Source organism: Neolamprologus multifasciatus, chromosome 12 (genome assembly GCF_963576455.1).
Source record: "Neolamprologus multifasciatus chromosome 12, fNeoMul1.2, whole genome shotgun sequence".
NCBI lineage: Eukaryota > Metazoa > Chordata > Actinopteri > Cichliformes > Cichlidae > Neolamprologus > Neolamprologus multifasciatus.
This window is the reverse complement of record NC_140450.1, coordinates 19,348,508-19,376,412: the sequence shown is the minus strand read 5'-3', so window position 1 is coordinate 19,376,412 and position 27,905 is coordinate 19,348,508. Positions and strand designations below refer to the sequence as shown.

The 27,905-nt window shown below is 41.1% G+C and overlaps 2 protein-coding genes across 2 annotated transcripts; one reads left to right on the top strand and one right to left on the bottom strand.

The window, feature by feature from the left end:
• Positions 1 to 1,255: 1,255 nt before the first annotated feature.
• Positions 1,256 to 8,828, top strand: p2rx2 (purinergic receptor P2X, ligand-gated ion channel, 2). Its single transcript, XM_085180339.1, has 12 exons — positions 1,256 to 2,845; positions 3,369 to 3,504; positions 3,587 to 3,658; positions 3,740 to 3,815; positions 3,902 to 3,998; positions 5,407 to 5,487; positions 5,558 to 5,711; positions 6,279 to 6,409; positions 6,532 to 6,622; positions 6,997 to 7,062; positions 7,158 to 7,235; positions 7,769 to 8,828. Exons 1-12 carry the CDS (start codon positions 2,679 to 2,681, stop codon positions 7,865 to 7,867), a joined length of 1,248 nt encoding a protein of 415 aa, XP_085036465.1. The 5' UTR covers positions 1,256 to 2,678; the 3' UTR covers positions 7,868 to 8,828.
• Positions 8,829 to 9,576: 748 nt separating this feature from the next.
• On the bottom strand, positions 9,577 to 26,659 carry pole (polymerase (DNA directed), epsilon). Its single transcript, XM_085180338.1, has 48 exons — positions 26,401 to 26,659; positions 26,148 to 26,283; positions 25,980 to 26,060; positions 25,842 to 25,886; positions 25,677 to 25,769; positions 24,699 to 24,853; positions 24,464 to 24,608; positions 24,280 to 24,360; positions 24,069 to 24,176; positions 23,872 to 23,982; positions 23,699 to 23,784; positions 23,262 to 23,381; positions 22,846 to 22,978; positions 22,632 to 22,745; positions 22,300 to 22,512; positions 22,088 to 22,195; positions 21,857 to 21,985; positions 21,672 to 21,774; positions 21,437 to 21,583; positions 21,177 to 21,322; positions 20,919 to 21,067; positions 20,683 to 20,775; positions 20,248 to 20,550; positions 19,973 to 20,168; positions 19,593 to 19,807; positions 19,076 to 19,178; positions 18,912 to 18,992; positions 18,687 to 18,809; positions 18,402 to 18,611; positions 18,053 to 18,265; positions 17,820 to 17,963; positions 17,584 to 17,724; positions 17,345 to 17,498; positions 17,062 to 17,168; positions 16,752 to 16,928; positions 16,426 to 16,649; positions 15,990 to 16,210; positions 15,713 to 15,917; positions 15,450 to 15,623; positions 15,197 to 15,322; positions 11,771 to 11,903; positions 11,358 to 11,559; positions 11,144 to 11,275; positions 10,842 to 11,035; positions 10,559 to 10,759; positions 10,346 to 10,471; positions 10,053 to 10,142; positions 9,577 to 9,969 (listed from the first exon to the last, which is right to left on the bottom strand). Exons 1-48 carry the CDS (start codon positions 26,463 to 26,465, stop codon positions 9,847 to 9,849), a joined length of 6,879 nt encoding a protein of 2,292 aa, XP_085036464.1. The 5' UTR covers positions 26,466 to 26,659; the 3' UTR covers positions 9,577 to 9,846.
• Positions 26,660 to 27,905: the final 1,246 nt, after the last annotated feature.

The window sequence follows — 27,905 nt, the reverse complement described above, 5'->3', positions numbered from 1 at the left end:
TGCCAGGAGTAAAGGTTTACATACACTCATCAATGGTGTGCTTTTAATGATTTCTTTGAACTGTTCTTTTTCCTGAGTGGAATAATTGTACAGCACACATCGTTAAGCACACATCGTTAATGACTTTAAAAACCAACAGCTGGGTACAGAAGTTTTATTTTCTTTTGGATTTTCTCTAATCCAAACAGTAGATTATACAAAATTGTACATACTGGTTTAAATAAATACATATAGCCCCACTTATAATTGGTTCAATGTCACTTAGCAAGTTACACCTCAGCCTCTCACTTGATAGAGTTCAGTTATTTTGTTTTGTTTCCCAGCACACACCTGACTTATAATGGTCACTATTGGACTTTTCCATTACTCTGAGCATTGGTCAATAGAATAAGCGCTTTAAAACAAAACAAAAAAATAATTTTTATGCTGGAAAGAGAAACTACCACTTGTAGCCAATCATTATCACTAAAAATAAGTTCATAGGTCATCATAGAACTGTCAGCGTCATTTATTAAAATATTTAACCGAGTGTACGTATATGTTTAAGCCTGTATGTATAATTTTGAACCTGTGTGGATTAGAGAAAATCCAAAATAAATTCAAACTTGTGCACCCAGTTCTTGTTTCATCTTTAAAAGCTCAAAATTATGGCGTTATTTTTGTGCCACTATTCTGAGCGCACGTAAAAAAAAAGTTGCAGGTGCAAAGCCACATCTATCACTATGGCCGTCTTCCTCTTTTTGTTCACCACTACTTTCAGACCATAAATGACACAGATATTTCTGTATGTATCAGCTTCCTAGTTATGGCATTCCATGCATGCTCTACTTGCTACCATCTTGCACCCTGGTGTTATGTGTTGGATTGTCTCAGGGACATCTTTGCACAGCTTGCACCTGGGGTCTTGGCTGGTGTGGTACACCATGGCCTCTATGGATCTTGTACTTGCAGCTTGTTCCTGCGCTGCCATGATTTGTGCCTCTGTGCTGTCTTTCAGTACAGCTTTATCCAGCCATTGGTTGGATTTCTTGATAACAGACACTTCTTCTATCTGCCGGTGGTACATACCGTACGGGGGCCTGACCTTCCATGATGGTTCCCCTACTTGCTCTTCTTCTTTCTCATGTTTCTGATGCCTGAAATATTTGCTAAGCACATGGTCATTTGTTGGCATGTTCCTGATGTACAGGGTTGGCTGTAGTTCAGAAGTGTAAGAGTACCTACTAATTGGATTCTTGGTGGTTTGATCCCTGGCTGCTCCAGACTGCATACCAAATATTCTTGTGCAAGATATTAACACCTTGTTGCTCTCCAATGCATCCATCCAAGTGTGAATGTTAGATAGAAAACACTTAAGCATAGAAAAAGGGCTTGTATGAATGGGTGTGTATGGGTGAATGAGGGATGCTGTATAAAGCACTCTGAATGCTCTGATTGAGTAGAAAAAGTACTTGTACAGTTCTAGGCATTCCAGGATCCACATGTGAGTCATTGAGTCAGAGGCTTTCTTGAAGTCAGTCCAGGCAGTGCGTAGATTGGTCGGTCTGGTCTTACCGTTACTGCTTTACCAGTAGCTAATGTTTCCCCCTCACTGGGTTTTTCCGCCAATTCCTTTCTGTGCCCCGCTCATGTATTGAGCCATGTGCCTGTTCCATTTGCTATGATGCCTGACAGAAGCTTCCATGTAATGCAGCAAGTTATTGGCTAGTAGTTGGATAGGACCAGTCCCTTCTGGGCATCCTTTGGAATCAGGACTGTCCGGCCTTCAGTTAGCCATTCTCGTCGTGTCTCATCCATTAGCAGGTGGTTAATTTGTGCTACCAGAGATTCATGGAGGGCAGTTAGCTCCTTTAGTCAGTATCTGTGTATCCTGTCAAGGCCTGGTGCTGTCCAAATCTTCATGCTTAAGACCCTTTCTCAGATGTCTACTACTATGATGGTTACTGGATCTTGTCCAGGGAGGTTGCTGTGGTCTGCTCTTAGAGCCACTAGCCACTGAGCATTATTGCTATAGGTTGCATCCACCCCCCACATGGTCTTCCAGCATTGCTAGGTCTCCAGCATTAGTGGGGCTGTTGTTCTCATATTGTTTCCCTGCCACTAAGAGTACCTTAGATGGTTTATTCTCCTGGCTTCAGTCTTTCTGGTATACCTTTCCAAGCAGCTACCCAAGGCTGCGAGTCTTTGCTTGGCAGTTTCCAAGACCTCAGGTATGGACAGGTTATTGTGCTTATTTGGCATCCCCTTTTTCATCACACCTTTCTGCAGGCTTGACAGTTGACCATAAACATCCAGACCAACACACAGGGGTCAAAACCAGTCATTTCAATTTAAAATCGACAATTTAAAAACAGTTTATGTGCAAAGTAAGCCATTATGTAAAAAAAAAAAAGAAAGATAAAAAAACTAATAACAAGAAAATGAAAGTTAAAAGAGTCTTGTACAGGGAGAAGCTGATCCAGGCATAAAGCTGATTTATCAGAATAGAGTGGCATAAAAAAAAAATGAAGCCTGCCTTCAACCACATCAGGACCCACCCCCTACTCTCTCGTTCACTCACTGGTGCCAGGGATGCTTGAGAGAAATGCAGGCTGGAGCGGAGAAAAAGACATAATGACAGATATTTAAAGCTAAATATACAGATTCAATCATAAGACTTCACAAGAACATCTGAGGATATGACGGAAACGTGCCATAAAATCATCATGGGGCTACATAACTTCCTGAAGGAGTATATTCATGGCTTTTGGGACTATGAGACCCCCAAGGTGATGGTGGTTAAGAACAGAACTCTTGGCGTGATTTACAGGGGTGTTCAGTTTCTTGTGATCACTTATTTCATATGGTAAGCTTCATGTTTGTACTTTTGCATGTCTAATGACCAGGTGTGTGAACAATATATGAAATTCAAAGGTTTATTTTGTCTTTTCTACATTTTTTCTGCTAGATCTGTTGGTCTAAATGTGTTTTCTTTTAAATTTAATTATAGTAAAATTATTTTTAATGAATAATATTCATGCAGATAAAATAAATACACTACGGCTTTAAATTTGAACTCATGTAGTGCAGTTTTGTGGGGAGGAAATGCATCCCATTTGCAATTAACAGCATAAAATTCAACAATCCAACTGAGTGTGGCTCATCCCCTCTCTATATTATCAGAGATTTAAATGCTATCCAAGGAGAACAGATGTAAAGTGTTTCAGATTTGAAATAAACTAAATGCCCTGAATTAAAGTACATCATCACCTTTTCTTGGCTTCAGCAAAGAGGGCTGAGCAGATCCAGCGTAACATGACACCTCCAATAAAAACTGACATCATGGTAGAAAATGTGATATTACCGCTGTCTCTTCTATCATCCTGAAGGTATGTCTTTATAAGTCAGAAAGCATACCAAGAGAGCGAAACCCGTCCAGAGAGCTCTGTTTATACTCTCATGAAAGGCTCAGCAATTCACGGAGATGAGATCCTGGACACTGTGGAGTATGCCAGACCCTCAGAGGTGATTTCTTCATTAAACTTGTGCAGCATAGCTCATGCTTGAGTTAACCACTTTAAGTCTTTTTTTCCCCCTTTTTGTTTAGGGTGGCGATGTGATTAGCACAATACTGAGACGAGAATTCACGTTCAATCAGAGACAAGGCACCTGTGCTGAGGTGAGAGGTCATCTAAAATCTACTGAGTAACAAAGACACATTTTCCCTCCCATCACTGACATCTGTCTCTATTCACTTTAGCATTTTAATGTTGCCGATGCCAACTGCACCACTGATTCTGACTGCGTTGAAGGGGAAGTCAACTTCAGTGGCCACGGTAATGTTTTCACTTCTCATCTAATTTTTCTTCATGCCTTTTTTGATTTGTATTTGCCACCGTTTGTTTCAAACACTTTCCTACAGGCAGAAGGACGGGCAGATGTGTTCAGTACTACAACCACACCTTTAAAACCTGTGAGGTACAAAGCTGGTGTCCGATTGAGGAATACGCTGTAGTACGGTAAGATGGGTGCTACAGAATCATCAGCATCATGTCAGGTATATATGCATTGCTCTAAAAATCCATACAAGTTCTAAACAGACTCAAACTGAGCCTAAATATCCAAAAACATGGGAAACTAACATGAAATAAAATATGAATTGGTGCAGCGATTTATTAAAACATGTGCAAACATACATGGAAATGAAGGCAAAAACAAAATGGTACAGTCCTAACAAGCTTGAAAGTCAATATTTACTGAACACACTCAGCCAAGCTTTCTTGTAATTTCTTTAAGTAGTCTTCAGGAATTGAGAGGCCGGTGAAGAATATGTAGGATGAGTTGTGTGGTAGGAGTGACAGATGTTTTTAAAGTGGAGGTGGGATTACATCAGGGATTGGCTCTGAGCCCTTTCTTGTTTGCAGTGGTGGACAGGCCGACAGATAGGGTAAGGCACGAGTCTCTGTGGACTGTAATGTTCACAGAAGGCATTGTGATCTGCGCTCAGAGTAGGCAGCAGGTGGAAAAGAGCCTGAAGAGGTGGAGGTATGCTCTGGAGAAAAAAAGATATTAAAGTCAGTGGAAGCAAACAGAATGTGTGTGTAAATGAGGGAAACAGATGTTACAGTGAAGCTGCGAGGAGGAGAGGTAGTGAAGTAAGATGAGTTTAAAAACCTGTTTAAAAACATTTAAATCCACAGTGCACAAGAGAGGTGAAGAGGAGAGTGCAGGCAGGGTGGAGGGTGTCAGAGGTGATTTGTGACTATGATAGCAGCAAGAGTGAAAAGTAAAATTTACAAGAGATTTGGCTTGATGCATGATTTTGACAAAAAGACAGGTGGCAAAGCAGAAAATGTTAAGATTTTCTCTGAAATTGACCAGGATGTGCAAGATTAGAAACGAGTACATACAGCATACAGCAGTTTTGAGAGAGGGAAGTTGAGATGGGGCCAGATAGTCTGCTGTGGTGATCTCTAAAGGGAGTAGATTTCTGTTTGGTTATGCAGTGGCAGTCTTAAGCTTGAATTCTTTATATTATGTTACAAAAATGGGAAATACTGGAGCTTCCATCCCCAAAAGATATCTCTTGTGTAATAACTAGTAAAATTAGTAAAGCATTAAATATTAAGTCATCATTAAATACAGCTTGGAAAAAAAAAAACTAGTCATCAAAACACATCCACATGAGTAAAACACAATAAAGTTCACATATTTTGGGGTTTTTGAAAGAACCAAGAACCTTCTCTATGTGAGAAAACAGATCCACTGTGCTTCCTTGGAGACAAGATGGATATTATCAGTTTCTCGGTCACTACTTTGAACAAATGATGACCAAACCAGTCAAACAAATTGTGTAACCTGAACCAGATGCAAAAACCACTTCAAGGTCACTTTAAGGAAATGTTAAATATTTGCTGTCTTCAACAGAGAACCACCATTAGAGGAGGCCATCAATTTCACAGTGTTCATCAGGAACTCTATCCACTTCCCCAAATTTAAAGTGCTGAGGTAGGGTCACATAGAAGTTAATACTTCTGGACATTTAAGCTGCAGATACTGATGTTCTTGTCTTTGGCAGGGGAAATATTAAGGATGCCCGAAACAAGCGAGACAGTAAGAGATACCTGAATAAGTGTCACTATGATGAGGAGCATGACCCCTACTGTCCCATCTTCCGCTTGGGATACATCGCAGCACAAGCGAGGGAGAATTTTAGTGAGCTCTGCAACACCGTGAGTATGATGCCTGCACTGCACTGCATAGTGTTCACAATATTTCATTTGTGGAGAGTGTTTCTCATTTTAAAATGTGTGGATCAACATCAAGCCCCAGCCAGCAATCTAAAATTAGAACAAATCTTAACATTACAATAGAAATTAGAATAAATTTATGTCTCTATAAATAACATTCACATAGACATAAAATAGACATATAAAACTTAGACAGAAAGGCCATTCTTGCGATTTGTCCCAAATCAGCTATTGTAACACTTCAGTAAATATGAAACTTATTTTACAGTTTTGCAGATTCTTATGTGGTAATATCATTATGGTTTGTGCCGTCTCTATCCAAATTTCTCATTAGTTAATTCTAATCTGATTGGTGTCTTGGTGTTTGAATTTTCCCAAGATTACTTTTAGGATTTGCCCAGAAAGTACTCAGGCACGTATTTCATTTGTGTTACTGATAAAGTTTGAATACTTTATATTCTTCTCCTGGGATATTGCTGTTTACATGATGTCTTAAGAATGGCACCCACGAGGGTTAAAAATGACTACTGTCATGCTGTCTGAGTTCAGGGAGGAGTGATCGGTGTTTTCATCAACTGGAAGTGTAACTTGGATCTGGATCCCTCACACTGTAAACCCACATACTCGTTCCGTCGCCTTGATCTCCGAAAGGATCTGCCCGACGCTGGTTATTATTACAGGTTAGCACCGGCGTCCAACACTGACTTTTATACTTTATTTTTAAAACAGTCTTTAAAACGCTCTTGTGCTATGCTCACCTGTTTTTTTTTCTTGTTGTAATAATTTATGTGTAATTCTACAGGTTTGCCAAATACTACAGTAAGGATGGGGAAGAAACTCGGACACTAATCAAGGCCTATGGTATCCGTCTAGACATCATAGTTCATGGACATGTGAGTAGATTCTACTTTAGACCTGCTTATTGTTGTATCTATCGTTATATTATTTTTTTATGTTATGTTTTTTTAATTATTAGGAATTAACTCTTTAGTGTTACAAACATTTTCAATTTTCTACGATTTTCCCCCCCAATATTTCAATTCAATTTGTGCCAAATCACAACAACAGTCACCTCAACGTGCTGTAAGCTAAACTGTTTACAACCAAGCTGAGAGAGCACCGTCGAGGAGAATACATTAAAATATGATTAAGATCTATCTATCTATCTATCTGTCTGTCTGTGTTTTTAAAGTCTCAATATGTCAGTTTTTCCATTTTTAATATTTTCTGTACAACTCCATAACAACTGTGTGTCATTTTTGTGCAGGCTGGTAAATTTAGTCCTATTCCAACCATCATCAGCACAGTGACTGCTATGACTTCTGTTGGGATTGTGAGTATTGACTAATTTGTTTTTATCCTGAGACATTAAAGCGGCACTGTTCAATTAGTGTAACTGTTATTCTGCTTCATCTCCCCTCTCTGTAGTGTACAATAATCTGCGACTGGATCATGCTGACATTTATCGACAAGAATGAAGTCTACAGTGAGAGAAAGTTTGATGAAGTGAGCAAAAAAAAAGCGTTATTCATTCAACGCAACTCAGTTTCATTTGTTTTTGTGAATTTTTGTGAATCTGCTTCTATATCCAGTAGAAGACTTTTATAAATAGAATTAAATTGTCCATCCAGAGAAGAAATCTAGTTTGTCTCCAGGTCTTGTGGAGAATGCTGTCAATTATTAGCTCATCAGCCTGAAGGACTGATGAGCTGAGGTCATGGGGAAGTGTCTGTTGTCTATCTTTTCACAATTCACAAGAATCGCTGCTCCTACAGTATTGTTCAAGATTTAATTAAGCATAGACATAATGGTCAGCTAATGGGTCTTCACTTAAACTGTGGTCAAAGTCAGGGCTACGTTTGTCATTTTATGGACAATAATCATGAGACTAACACGCGTTGTGAAGCTCACTGGCTTCATTACTTTGCTCCAGGCACAAATCATACAACTTAAAATAAGATAAAATAAGACTGTTTTCTTATTTTTAGGGACTATTTCGTGAGATATGTTTGTCTAATAACATCTTCTGCCTTTCACAGGTGACCAAGGAGCCCACAAATCCCATACCCACAGAGCTCAGCTACATCAACAGCTTCGGCTCAAACCATTCTGACCTGTCAGACGGCGTACCGCTGTGACCAAAGTCCTCGCTGGCCAAGTGCACGGACTCCCCAACACCAACTGTGGCAAACAGCAACTGCATCTCAGGTGTCAGTGACAGCTCACTTTGACACTGTGCTGATGTTAGTGGGGATAAAAACTGGGAAAAGAAAGAGATCCCTGTGGAAATCTTTGCATAAGACAGTTAGTTCTCTTTAACTTGACACGACCTCAGAATATATTAACAGCATATAGAGAATGTGTTTATTTTGAAAACAGCAAACCATTTTAGTACACTGTCATGAGAAAAAGACTGGCAGCACTTTATAACAACGCCACACTAGGAAACATTAGTAAGTGCTTAATTCATCATTTGTATGTCATTACTTCTCCTTAGCATGCCGTTTATAAATACAGATGTTTATCCATCATGTACAGCTATCACTGCTACCACATCACTGCTAGTAATAATCATAGTCATAATAATATATCAGCATTTATAAATGTCATACTAAGGAGGAGTAATGCTATATAAATGATGAATTTGGGCACTTGCTAATACCTTAATAATGTTTGATAGTATGGCATTATTCTAAAGTGCTACCAAAAAATAAAAACCATACAGCATATGTCGATGTATTGTAGACATTCAATCCAACAATAAATAACCTTTAACTTGGTTCAAACATGAGGACTGGTGGGACTTTTTAAAAAGGAAAAACAAAATCATGAAATTGTGACAAAGACAAAACTGAAGCATCTGAAGGCTCTGATTCATTTCCTTCTTTCAGTCTGATGTGCTCAGCACATGGGAGGAAACTACCAGGAGAAACACAAGGAGGGCTATGAACAGTAATCGAATAATGCAGACATTTCCCATAAAATGGTTCCTGTAACAAGATTGTGGGGAAGTGTGAATCCATCTGGTTGCCAAGGAGCAATACAGATGTCAGTGGTTTAAAAAAAACAACAAAAAAACCACAAAAATTTAAGACTCAAGTCAAATGATCAATATCTGCTATGAAGGTTGGCAGAAAGTCACTTAATTTTGGAAACTGTAGACTTGCACCATATAAAAAAAATTGTGAAGATTCACAGCATACAGCTTAAATAGTTTTTTGTAATTTGTCTGACAAACCATACTAACTAAATGTAACATTTGCTGAGATCCTGATGCAAATAAGTCATTTAAGAGCACAAAATTGCTCTCATCATTTCATTTTATCAACATACACGCAGAACATGTCTATGAGAACCTCAAAGAAGTGAATCTGATTGTACAGCAGTTAAGTCTGAAATGTGATTACTTGTCTGGGAGACACCCACCAGGAGGTAACGTGAGTCATCTGTGAAACAATGAACTTAAAGTGAAGGGGATGTGTGGATTAAGGCAATTCTAAAGCAGACATAACGTTCACTACCAGATACATATTTCCCATTTGGGATAACGACAAAAAAAACAATTTCCAACCAGCCAGAAATTAATCTTTTTCAGTCTGCAAGGTTCAAATTTGCTCAATAAAAAAAAAGAAGTCATCTTCACTGTCGCCAAACCAAAAAAACAATGAAAGATTACGCAACATGCAATGAGGCAGCATTAGTCAAGTTTCACAGCAGAAGAAATTAGAGTGGATGCAGGTCATGTAATTGAAGCTGTGCGCAATTTACAGCAGACACATTAGCAGCCGAGGGAGGGAGGAGAAAACTGAGACAGCGTAATGACAGAGACATCTACTCTGTCGTTACGCTGTCTCAGTTTTCTAGGAAAAATACAGAACTGCAGCAATCACAAGCAGACCAAGACACATAAAAAACACATTTATTATCAGTGAAAATCTTCATACACATGCATAACTAATACAATCTAAACATATTTACAGGGGAATCATCTTGGTTACACAATCACACAGCAAGAAGCAGAGACCAATGCTGCTGAAGTTTGCTAAAACTCAAAAATGAATTTCAGCACTGTTTCCTGATTTGGATGGAGCGAAGGAAGTGTCAGTGAAGTTCATATTCAGTGAACACCCTGGTTGATCTGAGGGCTCATAACGAGCAGCCAGCCTATGGTCTCCTCCAGGAAGCTCATGTTGTAGTGGGATGCTATGTTCCTAAACACCATGATCTGCTCAGAGAAGCTCTGTAAACAGACCAAAAACAGCAGTGTCAATAATATGCGTTCATCGCTGAATAGAATGATGCCGTGTGCTTCAAAGTACGAACCTTGGCTGGGAAGGTGAGGTCAAAGTCTCCAGCACATTTGCAGTAGAGGGGCATGTTGGTTTCCTTCACTCCCTTACATTTGTTACACACCTGAAATTGAACAAAACCTGTGAGGCACCTTCTGGAAAATGGGCTGCCAAAAAGCATGCAAGTTAGATTTTACTGCCAGGAAAACTTTGCTTTTTTTAAGAAAAAACAAACAAACAACCAGAAGTAGTGAGTGCATTTTTCTTATCATTTCATTGCTTAAATTTTGCCAGGTGTTTTGATATACTGAGCATTATTTTACCCACCAGATCCTGCAGCGTATAGCTCATCAGTTTCTTCTGCAGAGCTTCTACCAGAGCCATCTCAATAGACTCGGTGTCATACTGCGCCTGACAGTTGGAGCAGAACCACTGAGGCAAAACCGAACCATCCTGAGGAAAAGATAACAAGTTTATCTCATTTAGATTTCTGACTTTCACAGTTTCAAATGTGATTATCAGGAGTTATTGTACTCTTACCTGTGCCACTGACGGGTCCTTGCAGAGGTCAAGGTCCCGACAGAAATTGCAGTGGTGACAGATAACCTCTGGCAGGATGTAGGAGTTACACGGGTCACGGAACTGGGCTTCCTCTGAAAACTCTCCAACATCCACAAGACGTAGGAGGTCTCTCTTCAGCTTGTTCACCTGATTTACAATGTTGGCGTCTAGTGTAAGAACCTAAACAAGGGAAGGATGGGGGAAATATAAATAACCGCTGCAGAAAAAAAAGGAGCAGATTTCTTCTTTTTTTTTTTTTTACCTGGCAGACATATTTGATAAACTCCAGTGCTGGGTTGTTGAGTGGAAGGTGTGACCCAGGCAGGATGGGGAACATCTCTGAGGTGTGGGTAACACTCCTGGTACCAGTGACCTTCTTCTGGATTTTCTGAGTGATGGTGAAAATGTTCTGTGTCAGCTCGCTGGACACGTACTCCTGGGAGAAGGAGATCATTCCTGTGGAAGCCGTAAACATTAAACACTCGGCTGAGCGTAATCTGCAGTTCCAGAGAAATACAACAGAAGTCTTTAGCACATACAACAGCTTCCTGATCAGCTTCTTACCAGGAAGTGCACTCAGATCCCCAATGGCCTGCTGGGAAGCCTGGCTGTTGCCACGTCTCTTTACTGGTGTTGCTCCTGGGCCGTTACGTCTCAGCTCCTCTTTCATGCTGTGATAGACTGCCGCAATGTACGCTGGCAAGGTAAAGGTTTTTGAGAGTTAGTAACTTAGAAAGCAAAGAAAAAAAAAAAGGTTGGGAGATTTTCCTTCTTTTACCTGAGACGATCATGAGGAAGTACTTCTGACAGGAGGCGGTTTGAGGAAGATACTGCATGATATTCCAGTTACTCTCAATCAAATCCTCTACTTCATCCGTCTCTCCATCTCCGTCCTCCTCCTCAGCATTTTCTTCATCTTCATCCTCACTGCTATCCTCATCCCCCTCCTCTTGTCTGGTTTTCTTCTGTTGGGCTCCTTCCTACAAAAAAAAACAAAAAAACAACAACATTGGAGATGAATTCAGTTCAGGGCCTAATCGCAAAAAGAGTCGCCTCAAGGTGCTTTAGTTTGTAAGATAAAGACCCCCAAACCCCCAGCAATCAGACATCCCTCTATGAGCAAGCACTTGGCGACAGTAGGAAGAAAAAGCTCGCTTTTAACAGGAAGAAGCCTCCAGTATCTGGCAGTACCTCTCCATACATGACGCTGGAGGGCAGTTTGCCCTTCACGCCACCATAGTTGGCAGGGTCCATCCACAGCAGGAACTCCCAGCACCGCGAGAAGGAGATGGACAAAGAGTGGAAAATTTCTTTGGAATGGATGCTAGAAGAGAAATGGTTAGAAATGTGAGATGTTGGGGTTACACGTAAAAGACTGGAAACAGGAAATTAGACTTTCAAAAGTTGCAAACAATAAAAGTCAAACATTTAAAAGGTATTGGTGCTTATTTTAGTCACATACTTTCAGAAAACCAGGAAAAAAACCCACAAAAATATTTCAAGAACCAAAATGTTGTATGTGGTATGTTTCTCTGAGTAGCAATATTGATTTTATATTCATATTTTGTCATAAAGTCAATATTTAAATATCACATCCATTATTTTAATGGGCAGTTCTCCCATTTTGGGTTTAATTTACAGAAATCACTTCAGCTGATGGAAACCACAACAATCCCTGCTGTCTTGCTCTTCTAATGGATTATTTTTGTTTTTCTGATTTTAGTGTTCTGGCTCTTGCTTTGCATCATTTTACTAATATACTATTGTTAATATTAGGGCTGGGCGATATGACCCAAAATTCATATCTTGATATTTTTTACCTGGACGGCGATATAAGATATATATCTCGATATTTTTTAAGCCATTTTAAGCCATAAAGTAAGAACAAAAAGAGAGTTCTTAGTCAAAGCTGTGTCCCAGATGTCACACAGGCACTTTTATTAACATAGAGCATAGATGTACATAAAATTTACTCAAAAATAAATTATGAGCATTTATTAAATAATAATGTTGCATAAATAAAAGAAAACAATGTTGTTTTTGTGCATAACAAAAAGCTCACAATTGTGCAGTCAAAATGTAAACTAAAAGACGCAGAGCATAATAACAAAGACAGATTTCACAGCTGCTCTGTTCCCAACTTCTACTGTGTGACTGACAGCATTGAGTTTGAAATCCTCTTCGTAACCATGTCTCTTAACAGGTGCCATTTATGGTCCTTATACACAGTAGGGTAATATTACGTTGAAGCACAGTACGTATCACTCCGCGAGGCTCCTCGGTCGCCGTAATGCTCTGACAATCCATCAACCGGTGCAGCTCCGTAGCTTACCAAAGTCGTATTAAAACATTTTTTGACAGATTGCTGACCGCTGTGTACCACATAAAATCGGTTCGCGGCCATCAAGCACAACCAGAATTCATACATAAGGCGCGCTGTCAACTTTTGAGAAAATGAAAGGATTTTAGGCTGTGCAGCGCCTCTGGGCTGCATGGCGTTAGCGTGGTTAGCTCGTTAGCGTGGTTAGCTAGCTAACACGTTGACGACGTCCAGCCCCACGCACGGGGCGATGCGCAGTAACTCGTTAACGGAGATTTGCCGTGTCCATCTTGTCGCTTCCTGCAGGTGAAGCGATGGGGGAGGAGGGGGATTTGTGTTCAGTGAAGGAGGGGCGAGGCCGAGTAATGTTGCGTAAAGACAAAAGTGGACGAAAGAGAGGCAAACTTGCGGCTCCACAAGTATAGTTATAACTAGGGGTGGGTTTTTATAATCGATTTATCGATTAAAATCGATTCTGGCTTGGATTACGTAAAATCGATTCATTAAAATCCTGAATCGATTTTTTAATACAAATTTATTTTGCCCGAAATGCCAGGATCTCTGGTGAAATCTCACAAAATTTCAACAACCACCAAACAGCTAAAACAGTAAATGAGAGCAGGAACATGGATTCTGCACAAAGACTTAAACACACAGCGCGACCCGCGGATCAGAATCAGTTAGATGTCGAATTTCTCACAGTCGGGGCTGAAAGCCGACAGCCCGCTGATTCTGATCTGTCGGCGGGTCCGCGCTTTGTGTTCACGCCCTTTATGCGCTGATTGTAAAGCTGTTAGTTTGATGTCTCTCCAAACAATATTGACCGAACCAGCAGCAAAAGAAGAGCCAAACTACGCTTCACATAAACATCGTCATGTATTCACTCTTACTTTTACTGTTTTGCTTCTACCATGAGGCACAGCTCTCTCTCTCTCTCCCCCCCTCTCTCCCTGTATGGTTTTCTGCATTATTCGCTTGCTTGTTACGCACAAGTCTACCTTTGTTTACAGCGCTATCGGCCGACTTTTTTTTTCTTTCCGTTTTATATACTTCCGAAAAGAAAACCTAATTTCTGCCGTTCAATGCTGAACAAATTTAAACTTTTTAAAATTATGCAAAATGCAAAACGCTAAGCCGTGTCTCTAATAAAACCGCTGTAACTTCAGAGGTAATGTTCATATGTTGATTAATGGTTTTCTTTCGTTTTTGATGTACTGCAGAATATTTTTATAAAATCCCAGGCCAGGAAAAATCACCTTCATGTGTTTCTGTGTTTTATCTTCAGCTACTTTGACACAAAGGCATCTGCTGTGACGCTCACACCTTTGATAAAGTCTTGCGTGTGTCAGCTTCCTTTTTATAGATACAAAAATATGTAAATGTACTAATCTGAATTATAATATTTCTGACTGTCAAAATTTCCCATATTCAAATCGAAGTGAATCGAATCAATCGAATTAAATCGAATCGTGGATCGAATCGATTCTGGACCTTGTGAATCGGAATTGAATCGATTCTAGAAATCAGTGACGATACCCAGCCCTAGTTATAACGTAACATAGACTATATCGATATAAAGGATATTGTCACATCTTATATCTCGTATAAAAATATATTGATATTTTTTAAAAACTCGATATATCGCCCAGCTCTAGTTAATATGTCAAAATAGCCAACAGCTGTGAACACATGCATGCATTTTTACATCTGATTGGATCTGATTTTCTCCAGTAGTTTACTAAACGAGACGTGCAAAATCACTTTAGTTTGTGATCCAATCAGAGGGGAGTGAATTTTATTGATAAATGATGTTAAACAGCCTACAAAATGGAACCGATCAATTTTATTATCAGTTTTCTATCAGCTAAAAATCAAACAAACTTAGCAGCAGATTAAGATCAAATGTAACATAATTACATTTTCTGCATCATCAAGAAAATACATTCAATTTCCAGTGATGTGATGCACTAATGTTACAGCTGGAGTTTATTCTGCGAGGTTGCAAATAAAGACATAATTCTTACCTGTTGCCATCAAATGTTCTAATTAAGTGTTGTGACACTATTTTCACTTACATCTTGTCTATACAGTTAAAGTATTGTTTTAACTTTAGAATATTTAATTTAAATTTAAGATGGCACTTTTAGGGCCTCAGTTGTATATATTTTTTTATACACATTGTGTTTGTAACAAAATCATTTCTCACTGAGATTAATTCTGATTTCGAAAATAAAAACATGTGAAAAGTAAAACTCTGGTCATCCTAGATCAGACTGGAGAATTTAAGAAACACTGACCTGTTGGTGATATACTCAACATAGCCAATGGCATCATCAATCCTGCGTTTTTTAGTACACAGAATGATCCTGTTAAAGTTTCCGTACACCACAGTCGAGCCGAGACGTTTGAACTCTGCAACCAACCTAAGGCCAGAATGAGAGAATGAGGTCTGGATATATGGAAACTGAATATCATCAGTCTGATGTAGAGTTTACGATTATTTCAAAAGAAATTTTTTATTTTTGAAGTATAAAAGGATTTGGCACTCACTGCAGAAACACTTTCTTCATCATGTTATGCAGGGTGCGGTGCAGGGCGGGGTCATACAGCAGCGAGCTTGGGGAACGCAGCCAGCGGTAGAAATGCATCACCTGGTTGTCTGCATACACATTGTGGTACTGTGTGATCTCCCTGACCCATCCCACCACCATGCTCTTTAAGATCCTGCTCAGAGAACCCAGAAAAATTAATCAATGAAAATTGTGGTTTGAGCAAAACACAAAACTTGCGCTCAAACACAGAAGTTTACACACCTGAAGGTGTTGGAGCAGAGAGCCGTCTCATCGTAGCTAGCCAGAGCGCTTGCTCCCTGGTTTCCTGACATCATGTCCTCCAAAGATGCCTGCTGGATCACATCAAAACTGACGCCCAGGCTGGCTCCGCCCTCCATGTCGTTTACATGCTGAGACTGGAGGATGGTGTTCACCGCCAGGCTCTGCAGGTCCAACTCCACACATGCTGCACGAAAAATGACGATTAAGACAGACTTCAAAAATCCCTCTAGTGATTTCCTTTTCTTTTTTTTTGTACCTGTTGAATAACATCCCTGAGCATTGATCTCCACAGAGCCTCTGTCATCATTTTCCATCACCAGACGGCTGTCATCAGCCTCTTTTCCTCCCAGGTCAGGCCTGGATGTGGGTGAAAGCCATAGCAGGTGGTTGTGCTTCCGTAGATGTCTTGCCAAAAACAAGTCTGAGCCAAAGATGGACACATCCTGTGGCAAGTTCCCCACAGGTAAGTGGTAATATCTGAAAGTAAAAAAACAATTCAAAAGTGCTTGAAAATGTTTTAAAACAATTTCTGCTGCCTGGATAAATCTTTTATTAGAGGCTACAACCACAAAGTTAGCATGTAAGACGTTTATAGTGTCCTCTTACTAAAAAAAATGGTTTAAATAAAAATAAAATGTCTTCCTTTCTGTCTGGAGCAACCTCATGTGTGAAGAGAAACATGGAGATCATACCTGGCCATGTCAAAAGCCTGTGACAGACAGCTGTCCAGGTTGAGGTAGTGGCGGATCATGCGCCGGGCACCGAGCCGTTGCCAGTCCAACACATTATAGCTGATCTCATCAACCACATGAACCGGAACGACCGGGAACTCCTCGAGCACCGGCATCCCGGCCGTCAATCGACGCAACTCCCAGTTTGACTGCACTGCGATGAGGGTGGGCCCACGGCGCTCCTCCTGTCAACAGCAACAAACAAAGCAGGCATTTGCAAATTTAGTCGCATGAAACTTAAAGATTAAAAAGTAATAAAAATGTTAAATATAACCAGATTATTTTACCTTGTAGTTTAGGAGTATTCGTTGGAGTGCACGTGAGATCGCCTTCATGTCATTTTCAGCCCGCACCTCAAAGGTGTGTTTCTCTGGAGGCAGAAGCTCCTCCGTCGTTTTCTCCAGGAGGGCCGTGCGTTCAGCTGTGTAGAGGTTACTCAAGTTGGGCATCTGGTTGCTTCGAACCTAAAAAACGCAAGCCAACAACTGAACTTTATTCTCAATGCAATTAAATGTCATAATGGTACTGAGAGGAAAACAGACATCTTCTCTGGTATTAAAACAAAGAGGAAACTCAAAGAAAGCCCATTATTCTTACCGTGTCCAGGACGAAGATGCTACATTTGCGCTGAGAGGGGATGAAGAGGCCAAACAGAGCCTTGTGGCCTTGGCTGTGATGATACAAATACATGTGGCGAACACTCCCTGAGAAGCAAACATAGTAGTTGCAGATCAAAATTCACAAGTAATTGCAGTGAAACAGTTTTCTTTTTCACTAAAGGGAAAAGTAATAATTTAGTAAATATTAAATTGTGACATTTATGACCATCTAAAGTCTGCTGTCAAAACTTTTAAATCTAAAGTGTCTGAATGACTCTTACCAGGTTCCAGGTAGCTAAACTGGGCCAGCGACCTCATCTCCAGATGCTCCAGATCAAACGTGTCGGCCTCCCTTCCGGCCATATCTCTCACAACATGTTTGTTGACCATGCACACACATCCTAGCTGCACCAAAGCTCGAAACAGCAAAGGAACCTGAAACAAACGACTCGCTGCGTTCTGTTTCCAGTACTATACAGTTATAACATGGACACTATGCAGTGTAAAAAATTACACTGACCTGTGTTTCATAGACTCCTTCGATGTCAGGTGCAGAGAGGTCTGCGTTGATCTCATTGATGTGCTCTTGGTACATGTCCTCTGGCACAGAGTACTCATAGAGGTAGTAAACCATGTTGGAGCGAGGCAGCATGCGGTTCACCTGTAATCACACAGCTCTGATAGTTATTTTGGGTAACACCTTCTATAGTCACAGTGATGTCATTGCATTATTTAATGTATTTTTTTGTAGCGTGCCTTTTTGTACGTCGCACCCTCCTCCTGTTTTGGGACTTTTTGATTGACGTAGAAGACACGCGGGATGTTGAGTTTCATGCAGTGGAGGTCATTTCCAATCACAGCCCAAAGCTTATACAGACCAGGGTGACTAGTTTCTGCAATCTGAGAAAAACAAATGTAAAAATAGAGAAGATCAATATCTTTATATTATGAAATTATTTGTGGATGATAACAGGATCGGTCTGCACTACCTGGACAATTTGCCACGGCATATCGAGGATGCTGCGAGCTGTTCTGCGGAGGAAGCTCCCCAGGCCTGTGATGGGACCACCTCTGATCACTCCTCCGCCCACTGGTTGAGCCTCCCCATCCAGCAGCCTCCTCCTCTTTTTCCTCTCCTTTCTCTGCTTCAGCTGTAGCTCCCACTTTTTCTTATGGTAGCGCAGCCAAACTTGACGTTCCTCCTGCACACAGAAAAAGTTGTTTGAACCTTTTAACATTCACCACTGGAACGTCTTGGATTCCAAATGCACTACAAGTGCATTTGGAATTGCATGAAAATGTCTCAAGCTTAATATACTGAAACCTCTGCTTTCCTACCCGTGTTTTTCCCGTGGGAGGGGGCGGTCCTAGGATCTCTCGCCAGGACTGCGTAAGCTCTAAATCCTGAGACTCCACCTGGCTGTCGTCTCCCCGTGACGCCCGCTTCCGCTTAGTGCTGATAAGGATAGCTGGCTGCAGGGGTTTGGGTGGCATCCCAAAATCCTCTATGTCAGCAGCAGGGCCTGCTTCAAGAGGCTGATGGGCAATCTGAGAGCGAGAAAGACATTTAGAGTGCAACAATAAGGCTTAGTGGTTGACACTTTACTGTGAGGTTAACCTTACCTGTCTCTTGCCTTCGCTGGTAAACAGCTCACTAATTTTCTTCTGCTTGTATATGTCATTTTTCTCCAGGAGTTTCTTGTGTAGCCAGTCAGGATGCCTCACTCTGGGAACAGGATTCTTCACCTTATGGAAATAAAAAGTGGAAGGTGCCATTATTATTTTCTTAATGAATTAAATTAATTATTTAGTTTTAAGTTTTGTTTATTTTTATTTTTAACATTTTACCTGTTGCAGAGCAGCAGGAATGGTGATGATTTTCTGGACTGCACTACCCAACCTCTCTATGTAATAGCTCCAATCAAGGATCTGGAAAAAAACACATATGACATGAAAGTACTTGAACATTTTTGTCTTTGTTATTCGCATTTAATTTTACCCTTAAAACTCACAGAGCGGATGTCCATGTCATGCAAGCTGGGCATCTTCAACCACTTGCGAAGGAAATGTTTCTTGACGCTCGGCTCGGCCTGAAAGATGGCTAGAGGAATGGCCCTGATGCACAGAAGCAAAAATGAGCCGATGGCTTTAACTTCTGATCATATTAGAGATCGCTAGTTTCCTAAGGATATTCAAAAATGGGAAAGCGAGCTCAAGAAAAGTCTTTGGTGCTGTGTAACACCAGGAAACCTATCGAATCAGTAGCCTAGTTTTTAAATACGGTATTGCTGCAATAGTCTGATGTGACAGATTTTGAAGTTTGAAGTCTCAATATTAGAATTGTGGACGTTATCATCTTTTCATTTTTGTTTTGGTTTTTTAAACCAGACCTGACAACCGAGGCACCGCACACTCACACAGTAGCAACTTACCAATTATAGTGTAGCTACAGCCTAAAGGTTTCCCTGCTTTACCATCTAACATATTCAGTATGGTACGATAAGTTTACTTTCGCGGCAACTGTCGAACCTTTCTGTGACAGGGGAACCCTCAGGTTTTCGGGAGATGACATAGCGACAGCTCAGACCGGCATCTTTCACCATTTGATCCCCCAGGAACTCTGCCAGCCTCTTAGCTGTGCTGATGGACGTGGACTTCTGCTCACCGTAATCTTCGAGCTTTCTAGACATTGACCGATTCTCTGAAATCAGGTCAAAAAGCTCTGCATCTGGCATGTTGGCAGCCTGCATCACACATGAAATGATCCAGTGAGTTTTTTTGTTATGCATTTTCTATAAAAATTATTCTTATGCAATAAACGACCGCTGAACAATACAATTCAGAAATATGTCAAAAACACCTTGTTACAGGAGACCCTAGTTTATCAGAACCTGATCAGAGATATGCACCTTGCTGTAAAGTACATCCAGCCAGTAGTCGGCCACTTTGGCCACTGAAGTGTAGACCTCCTCTAGAGTAGTTCCTTTGAGGAAAGCCTCGAACACAGACGACTGAAAAATCTTGATGAGCTGGAGCTCTCCTCTTCTCTTCACTTCAAAACCCTTCAGCTCGGCTAAAGAACCATCCTCATTAAACACAGCGTACCTAAAAAGAAAGGCGACTCCCTTTGTTAATTACACCCTGTAAGAAGGCCACAAATCATTTCACAAAATTATCACCTTACCTCTTTTTCAGCTTCTTGCCCTCCTCTTTGGAGGCTGGCAGGATCATTGCCAGATACGGTCCGTCCACCTCAAAGAAGATGCTGTTCTCTGCCCTGATGTTGTAAGTGACGGACGCGGGGTCGACCAGCTCGTGGTATTGATCGTTGGTAAATCCCTCTTTTACCATGATGTTCAACATGGCACCCGGGTAGGAGATAGTCACCTTGGGCTTCTTCTCGTTACTGGTCTTCACCACAAAGTTCTCCGGGAAGGTATTGGGGAGGACACACCAGATACCATCAGTGTCCAACTCAAGAGGCCTCCTGTGTCACAGAGACGGAGATTTATTGCAGCATTTTTATAGTTGAATAAACTGACCCGCAGCATAAAATATATACTGTAAAGTGCGTGAGCTCAATTAAAGCCAACATGCTGGCAAGAATTATGCAACTCACCCTATTTGCTCAATGAGCTCTCTGGCCTGAGTAATAATATTGGCTCCAGTGAAACACACAATGCCGGCCATCTCCATAGAGTACCATCGGGCCCTGATGGAAACATATTAAAAAACAAACAAAAAAAACACAGAGAGCATCAAGTCAACAGCACTCAGTACTGACTGCAGCGAAAAGCTCAGGTAACAGCGCAAGTGGATCTGTGATGATTGATGAAAACCGCAGCCGGCTCCTACCCCTTCCTCATGACGTAGCCGTAGAAAGAGTTGAGAATGCACTTGTGAGCGAGCTGAAGGGATTCGTACAGGATCTCCATGTTTTTGCAGCGCTTCACCTCAGCGGCGTCTCCACTGTCCTGAGCTGACGAAAGTTTCTTCTTCCACACCTAAAGCAAAGGTAGCACCGAAAAGAAAACCTTTACCGCATGTAATTATACAAAAATAAATATATAAATGAGACAGATCAGGTATAATTTGATCAAATAGCTACAATACCTTGTGAAGTCCTTTGAAATCATAACGGCGATCTCTGAAAGCTCTTACAGTATCCACATAGAAGGAGTTCTCCCTCTGACAGATGGTGGTAACTCGCTCCTCCAGCTTGGTGACGTGTGTCTTTTTATAGGCCTTCTTACAATAGTCTGATTTAAAAAAATAAAGACAGGACTAACTTTAGCCCTAATAACCCACTATTTATAGTACCCACTATTACTTATAGTCAAAGTCTACTATAAGGAGCAAAAGAAAAGAGGAACCTGCGAGACGTTTCTTCTCATGCTTGGCCTGCTCCTCCCTGGTGAGCGTGTGGAAAGCCCGAGGAGGACCGTTGGGGAACAGTGGCGGGAACTTCTCAGACTCAAGTTGCTGCTGGATGCGGTGAAACTCACTGCGGCTGGCGGGCACTGCAGAGAGAGACAGCGAGAGACAAAGGTTTCGTTTTTCCCCCCAAATCGCTTAAAAGCAGAGTACAAATATCCAAAGATAACTTACTGATTTCGCCTCTCCATTGCCAGGTCATCCTCCTCTGACACGTGGCACCAGGCTTGTTGAAGTCACAGGCAGCACACGTGGCCTCATCAACCATAGCAGATGGCTACAAAATTAGAAGATAAAGACTGAATTTAATGCTTTTCTAGATGTGATTGTAAGCATTTTTTGATTAATAAAGTAATAACCTGAAGACGGTTGGTGAGAATAATATTGGGGTACATCGCCCCAACGTCCAGATGGTAGATCAGGGGACATTCAATCCTGTTTGGAACCTCCTTGAGGGACGTCAGCTTTTTCTTAATTTCGTCACAAACCTGAGAAAATACCGGCGTTAATTCTGCAATTTCAAGCTCAGAAAAAAAGTTGAGTAACTTATTAAAAAAGACAGACAGAGGCAACTCCCCTCCTCCACAAACCTCATTAAAGTTAGTGACTTGCTCCAGAGGGATTTTCTCCTCTTCCTCGATGGCGTGACGCATCGTTCTCTCAACTCTTTGCAGCAGGAAGTCAAATGCAGCCGGGTTCTGTTGCAACATCAAAAATGAGAGCAACGTTTAAAAACAAAAAACAAAACAAAAACAAACAAGTGCCGATGAAGAGTGAGCTCTGAGAAGTGAGCAGACTGTACCATTTTGAAACGGCAGGGGATGTCACTCCGAAACACTCCAGACTCCAGCGCCTCCACGTGACCACCCACGTAAGTCTCGGAGTCCAGGACGTGGCCGTCGTCTGTCAGTTTGTTGAAGATCTGCTCCTGCTTGTTGGGGAAGATGATGTTGGCGTGGAAGGCCTGCACCATAAGTAAAGCTTCACACAGCGTTCCCGAACCTTTACGCAGCACCTGAAACAGGTGAACAACGCAAGAAAAGAGAGACTGGTAATTAGTAAAATGCACTTTAAAAAAAAAAGAAAAGAAAGAGAACTTAACTTAATCTTTTGCAAAGCACGCCACAGACGAACCTCATCGGGCTCCATGGGGATGATGGTACACAGAGCGAAGATGAAGGGGTGGACATACTTCATGTACAGGTAATATGTGGCCACGGCATCTGACACAGAATAGGTTGCTAGAGTCTGACAGGAAGAAAGAGAAAAGACAGTAAGTGGAAAGTTAACATCCCGTTAAAAATGATTCCGGTTTTTATTTTATAAAGACGGGAGTTTAGTTCTGCACCTGCGGCTCCTCAGTTGCCATGCGGCACATTTCTTCTGGGTCGAGCTCCACGGGGTCATAACCCAGTTTGGCCTTCGCCGCTGCCTTCAGATTGTGGCTTCCCACCGGCAAGTAGCTGTCTCTCTTTACCCACCTGATACAGGATAAGGAGGTTTGAAGTTGGATATATGAAAAACCAATATTACATATAACATTTACTTTGATTATACGTGTTAAAATGTGGTTAAACATGAGATTTTAAATCTTTATAAAATGCTTTCTATGTGTTGACAATAGACATTACACAAGAATCATAGTATCCAAGTTATAAAGCTACGGACAGAAAGAGATGCATGCAAATGTTACCAAGAACATAACCTCCTTGGTGGAGGTAAAGTGTATGCTTATCATTTTAAGAGTGTATAACTTTTGCACACCTTAAACAATCCATGTGGATGGCCTGACTGGCCTTGTACTCCCCCTGGTTATCTTTCTGGAAACCGATCTCCCTGTGCATGCTCAGTCCATGGAGGGCAGCCCGAACCTCAATGAAAGGCCTAGAGAGAAACAGTATGAGGAGATGTGGAGGATCAGGAAAAGTAATCAGTATAACAAACATAATAAGAATAAATATCTAATATAATCAGCTTTTTAACAGTTTAAATAATTCATTATTAACAGCTTCATCATTATGTCGTAGCTGCTTATTGTCACAAAGAACTGGTGCTTGGGCCACTTTTGCTCAAGCTGAAGTGAAACCAAGGACTTAAAAATAATAAAAAGTGTTCACTGCAGCCACTGCCTGTAATGTATTCTACCCACTTCACCTTTAAAGTAAGTAACTGGCTTTTACAGAAACAGAAAATAGGCTTACCAATCAAAGAAGTCTCCGTTGTAGGTCACAAAGATGTTTGGCTTTGTTTCTTGAACGTGATCAAACCACCTCTGAATGAGAGCTGCCTGCAACCGTTACAGCGCGTTATTAAACTGACAGAAACACACAGCAGCCTATTATTCATCAATGCTTTATTGTTAGTGACTACATACCTCATTGTCCTCATTAAAAACAGTGAATGGCCCTTCATACTCAGGTTTGGGGGTAAACTCAAAATCCTCAATGTTCTCAGAGACGATCTCTCGGTTTGTGATCAGAAACCCCTACGTGAAAACACAAGGACTGTTAGATGATATTACAAACAGGAACGTAACAAAAACTTGAAAAATCAAACGCAAATGAACCTTACCTGTCCATCTATCATGTAGGAGATCATCATAATTTGATCCGTCTCTGCGTCTGGGAATTTCAGCGGAAGCTTGGTGGTCTCGATGTCAAACGCCAAAATGACAGGGTCCTGCAGGGAAACAACGTTTCACAGAAAAGCCCCGACATAAATCAAAACTTCAGTATAAGTCCGAATGAATGATGGAAGGCTTAAAACAACAAAATCCTGATACCGGTCGCTCCACAAGATCGTCTCTCCGTACAATCTCTGGCGGGTAAGCGCTGCCTCTGTATCGAACATTGTACCAGTGAGCCTGAAAAATAAAGACAGTTAAGATAAGAAGAGCACGCACAGGTGTACAGGTGTAGAGGAACACCTCACTGGAAAACACTGGAACCAGACATAGTTGATCTTACCACGTGGATCTTGAGGTCAATGGACACACGCACATGGTAAGGCACGTCATACTCTCTCATGTCCACTATGTTGTCTAACTGATCTGAAATACTCTTTGACATCCCGTCTTCATCCACTGAGGTCACGTTGCCACCTGATAGCGCACTAAGAGGACAAATAGGTGTCCAGGGGTTATTACAAAGCTGGAAACGTCAGGCGGAACATCAAAGGAATCTAACGAAGGTTCGGTGATACCTTGACAACATTGAGGTGTAGGCATCGTTGGACTGCTCCCTCTCTCTGTTTTTACGTACCGCCGGGGCAATCTCACGCTTGACCTTCACGAGGTCGTCCACGGTGTTGAACGCCAGCTTGATGTAGTTTCTCTTCAGTCCGACAAGGTGGTTTGGCTGGAGACACCAGATCAGCAGAATCAGCACATGAGTGGCTGTACAAAGTCAACACTAGCAGCCAATAGGGTAGTATACTGCAACCTGTTCACGATACCTTCAAAAACGCTGATATTCAAGAGTCGTTTTTTTTTTTTTTTTTAAATACTAAGGACAAAAGTGCCACAGTGGTAAAGGGGATATATATTTTAGATTTTTCTTAAATGCGTACACTCACTTGGCCACTTTCTTAGGTACAGGTATTCAACTGTTCACTGTAACACCTCAGCCAATCACATGGCAGCATCTTAATGCATAAAAAAAAGTTCAAACTGAGCATCAGAATGTGGAGGAAAGACGATTTAACTGGCTCTGAACGTGGCATGCCTGACGGGCTGGTCTGAGTATTTCACAAACTGCTGATCTGCTGAGTTTTTCCTTCACAAACATCTCTAGAGTTTACACAGAATAGTCCAAAAAAAAGGGAAAAATATCCAGTAAGTGGCAGTACACCTCGTTGATGCCACATTTGGATGGTTCAGTCAGAATCTGACATAAGCAAAATGAAAGCATGGATCCATCCAGCCTTCCAACCCAGTACTAGTGAGGCATATCTAATGAAGTGTCTGGTGAGCATACATAAACAGATTCGATTTTTAAATGAGTGAAAATGTGTTGTGGTGGTGCTCTTGTCAAAAATCATCCATTAATTAACTGCCAACTATTCCTTCATTAATTCTGTGTAAATAAATATAGAAAATATTTATTTATCTACATTTATTTGACTTATTTATTTACTCACTATTTATTTATTAGATAACTTAAAGTCAGTTGAAACTCTCACCAGGTCCAGGTCCTCTTTTGGGAGAATTTCGAGCTTTGCCACCTTTCCTTGGAACTTCTTAGATAAATATGAGATGACTTCTCTCTCGCAGTTCTGGACATACACATTTTGTTATTTATTACTTAAAAAAATGTTCACTTGGCATAATCACAGTCACTAACTTACCTTTTTCGTCGCAATGTAAAAGTATGGCTTGAAGGGCAGAGACACCTACAGCACAGACAGAATACATGAGAGAAAATGTAAAATGCAGGACATTTAATAAGCTGCGTTACAGCGCTCTGCTTTCCCCCCCAAACACACCTTGAACCTGCTTCCATCCTCCTGTATGAAATAATAGTCCACCGCGCTGATCATCCTCTTGTCTTCATCCAGGATCTCTGCCTACAAATGCAGAGCATCAAAAATAAATGTTAAGTGTTTATTTTGCAGCAGACAGAAAGGAAAAACTGGCGCACTGCGAGGACTCACGGGGTGCATGTTGATCAGCCAGCCCGTTTTCTCTCCCGGCTCCTTCATCCTGTCGAATCCGAAGCGAGCGTCCATCTCGTCGGTGAACTGACTGCGCTCCAGCCGCTTGAGGGCCGATAATGAGGATCCATCATCCCTGGTTCAAACGCACACAACAGTGACACTAAATTCTGACAGTCCTCGGTCATCCATTAATATTCTGAATAAGAAAGTGTTATGAAGCATTTGATCTGTTAAAGCTGCTGGGACTTACTGGTTTTCCGGATCCCCACTCGGTCCTCGGTCCGCTTTGTAGCGTCCACTGTTCTGCAGAACCATCTTCTATCGCGATGTTCCGGGTACAAAACACTAAAAGAAAACAGCTAAACGTGTGCGTGAAGCCGCATTTGAAGACACGCCGCTTTAATAGAAAGTTTTGTCTGCTGGATTTGTCTGCGCCTGTCACAGACTCGCCTGCTGTTTTCCTATTTTGGCGCGTTCGTGCAGTTGCCGCGAGAGGACGGAGCTGAGAACCGGAAGTACAAAGATCGTTAATAGAAGAGATGAACCCCTCACGGTGGTGTTGAGACGTATCTAATTAGGTTGAATGTCGTGTTAGGGTTAGGTGCTCATAGATCATCTGCCTTTAAAAAACAAAACAACAACAAAATAAAAACAATACGTTAGAAAGCAAAGTGTTTACGTGATTTTGTGTAATTCAGAATATTTTAAGTTACATTATGCAATATGGAACTGCTTAAAAAGTAAAGGTTTTTTGGGTGATTTGCAACAAATGTAAGTCACTACTGCTTGCTGGTAAAATTCAGCCTTCCCTGTCAGATATTACATATGATATCATATATGACATTACTTTAAAAAAAACCAAACAAACCCTGAGGGTTTTTGAGCATGAATCATTTGTGCGAAAGGATCTCAATCAGATTTGAGTCTGGACTTTGGCAAGGTCTCTCCAAAGACTTCATTTAGTTTAAAAAAATTTGTTTCTTTGTTTCTAACCATTCAGTTGTGTACTTGCTGATGTGTTTTCTATTATTGTCCTGCTGCATAATCCAAGTCCACCCTGAGCTTCAGGGCACGATCTGATGACCAGACATTCTCCTGCAGGACTTTCTGGTAGAGAATAAAATTCATGGATTCACCAATCACTGCAAGTCTTCCAGGACCTGAAGCAAAAAAGCTGTTCATACTGCCACCAGCACGTTTGACTGTTGAGTGTATTCTTTTTATGAAATGCTGTGTTAGTTTTACAGCAGGTTTAATGGGACTCAAAAAGTTCAGCTTTTGTCTCATCAGTCCACAAAAATCTCAGGGATCTGGGAAGGGAAGCTGTGTTTTTGTTGGCAAATGTGAGACGAATCTTTGTGTCCTTTTTGTTCAGAAGTGGTTTTTGCCCTGGGAGTCTCTCATGGGTGCCATTTTTTGCCTAGTCTCTTTCTTATTATTGAATCATGATCACTGACCTTAACTGTTCTGCATGCTCTTGGAGTCAGTTTGGGAGGATGACAACTCTTGGAAAAGTTCATCACACACATAATACAGAATTAACAGGAAATGAAAACAAAGGTGGGCATCATATCAATCAAATTCCATTAATTTGAAAAAAAGGTGCTTGTTGATACATTGATTTTAATATGAGCTGAACGGTCTTAAAGTTCAAGTACACCTTTTCCCCATTGTTCATGAACTTAACAGAAGACCGAGGAACCAAACATTTTTCCGCTGATCGGAAATATAGATGCTTACTGCTTTTCTATCGAG

Coding starts and splice junctions, on each gene's coding strand:
- pole (XM_085180338.1), bottom strand. CDS start 26,465: ATGGTTCTGCAGAACAGTGGACGCTACAAAGCGGACCGAGGACCGAGT. Junction 21,775..21,856: donor TTCTCACCAACCGTCTTCAG/GTTATTACTTTA, acceptor CTAATTTTGTAG/CCATCTGCTATGGTTGATGA. Junction 16,211..16,425: donor CAGGCTTTTGACATGGCCAG/GTATGATCTCCA, acceptor TTTTACTTTCAG/ATATTACCACTTACCTGTGG.
- p2rx2 (XM_085180339.1), top strand. CDS start 2,679: ATGACGGAAACGTGCCATAAAATCATCATGGGGCTACATAACTTCCTG. Junction 3,505..3,586: donor AGTATGCCAGACCCTCAGAG/GTGATTTCTTCA, acceptor CTTTTTGTTTAG/GGTGGCGATGTGATTAGCAC. Junction 6,623..6,996: donor ACATCATAGTTCATGGACAT/GTGAGTAGATTC, acceptor ATTTTTGTGCAG/GCTGGTAAATTTAGTCCTAT.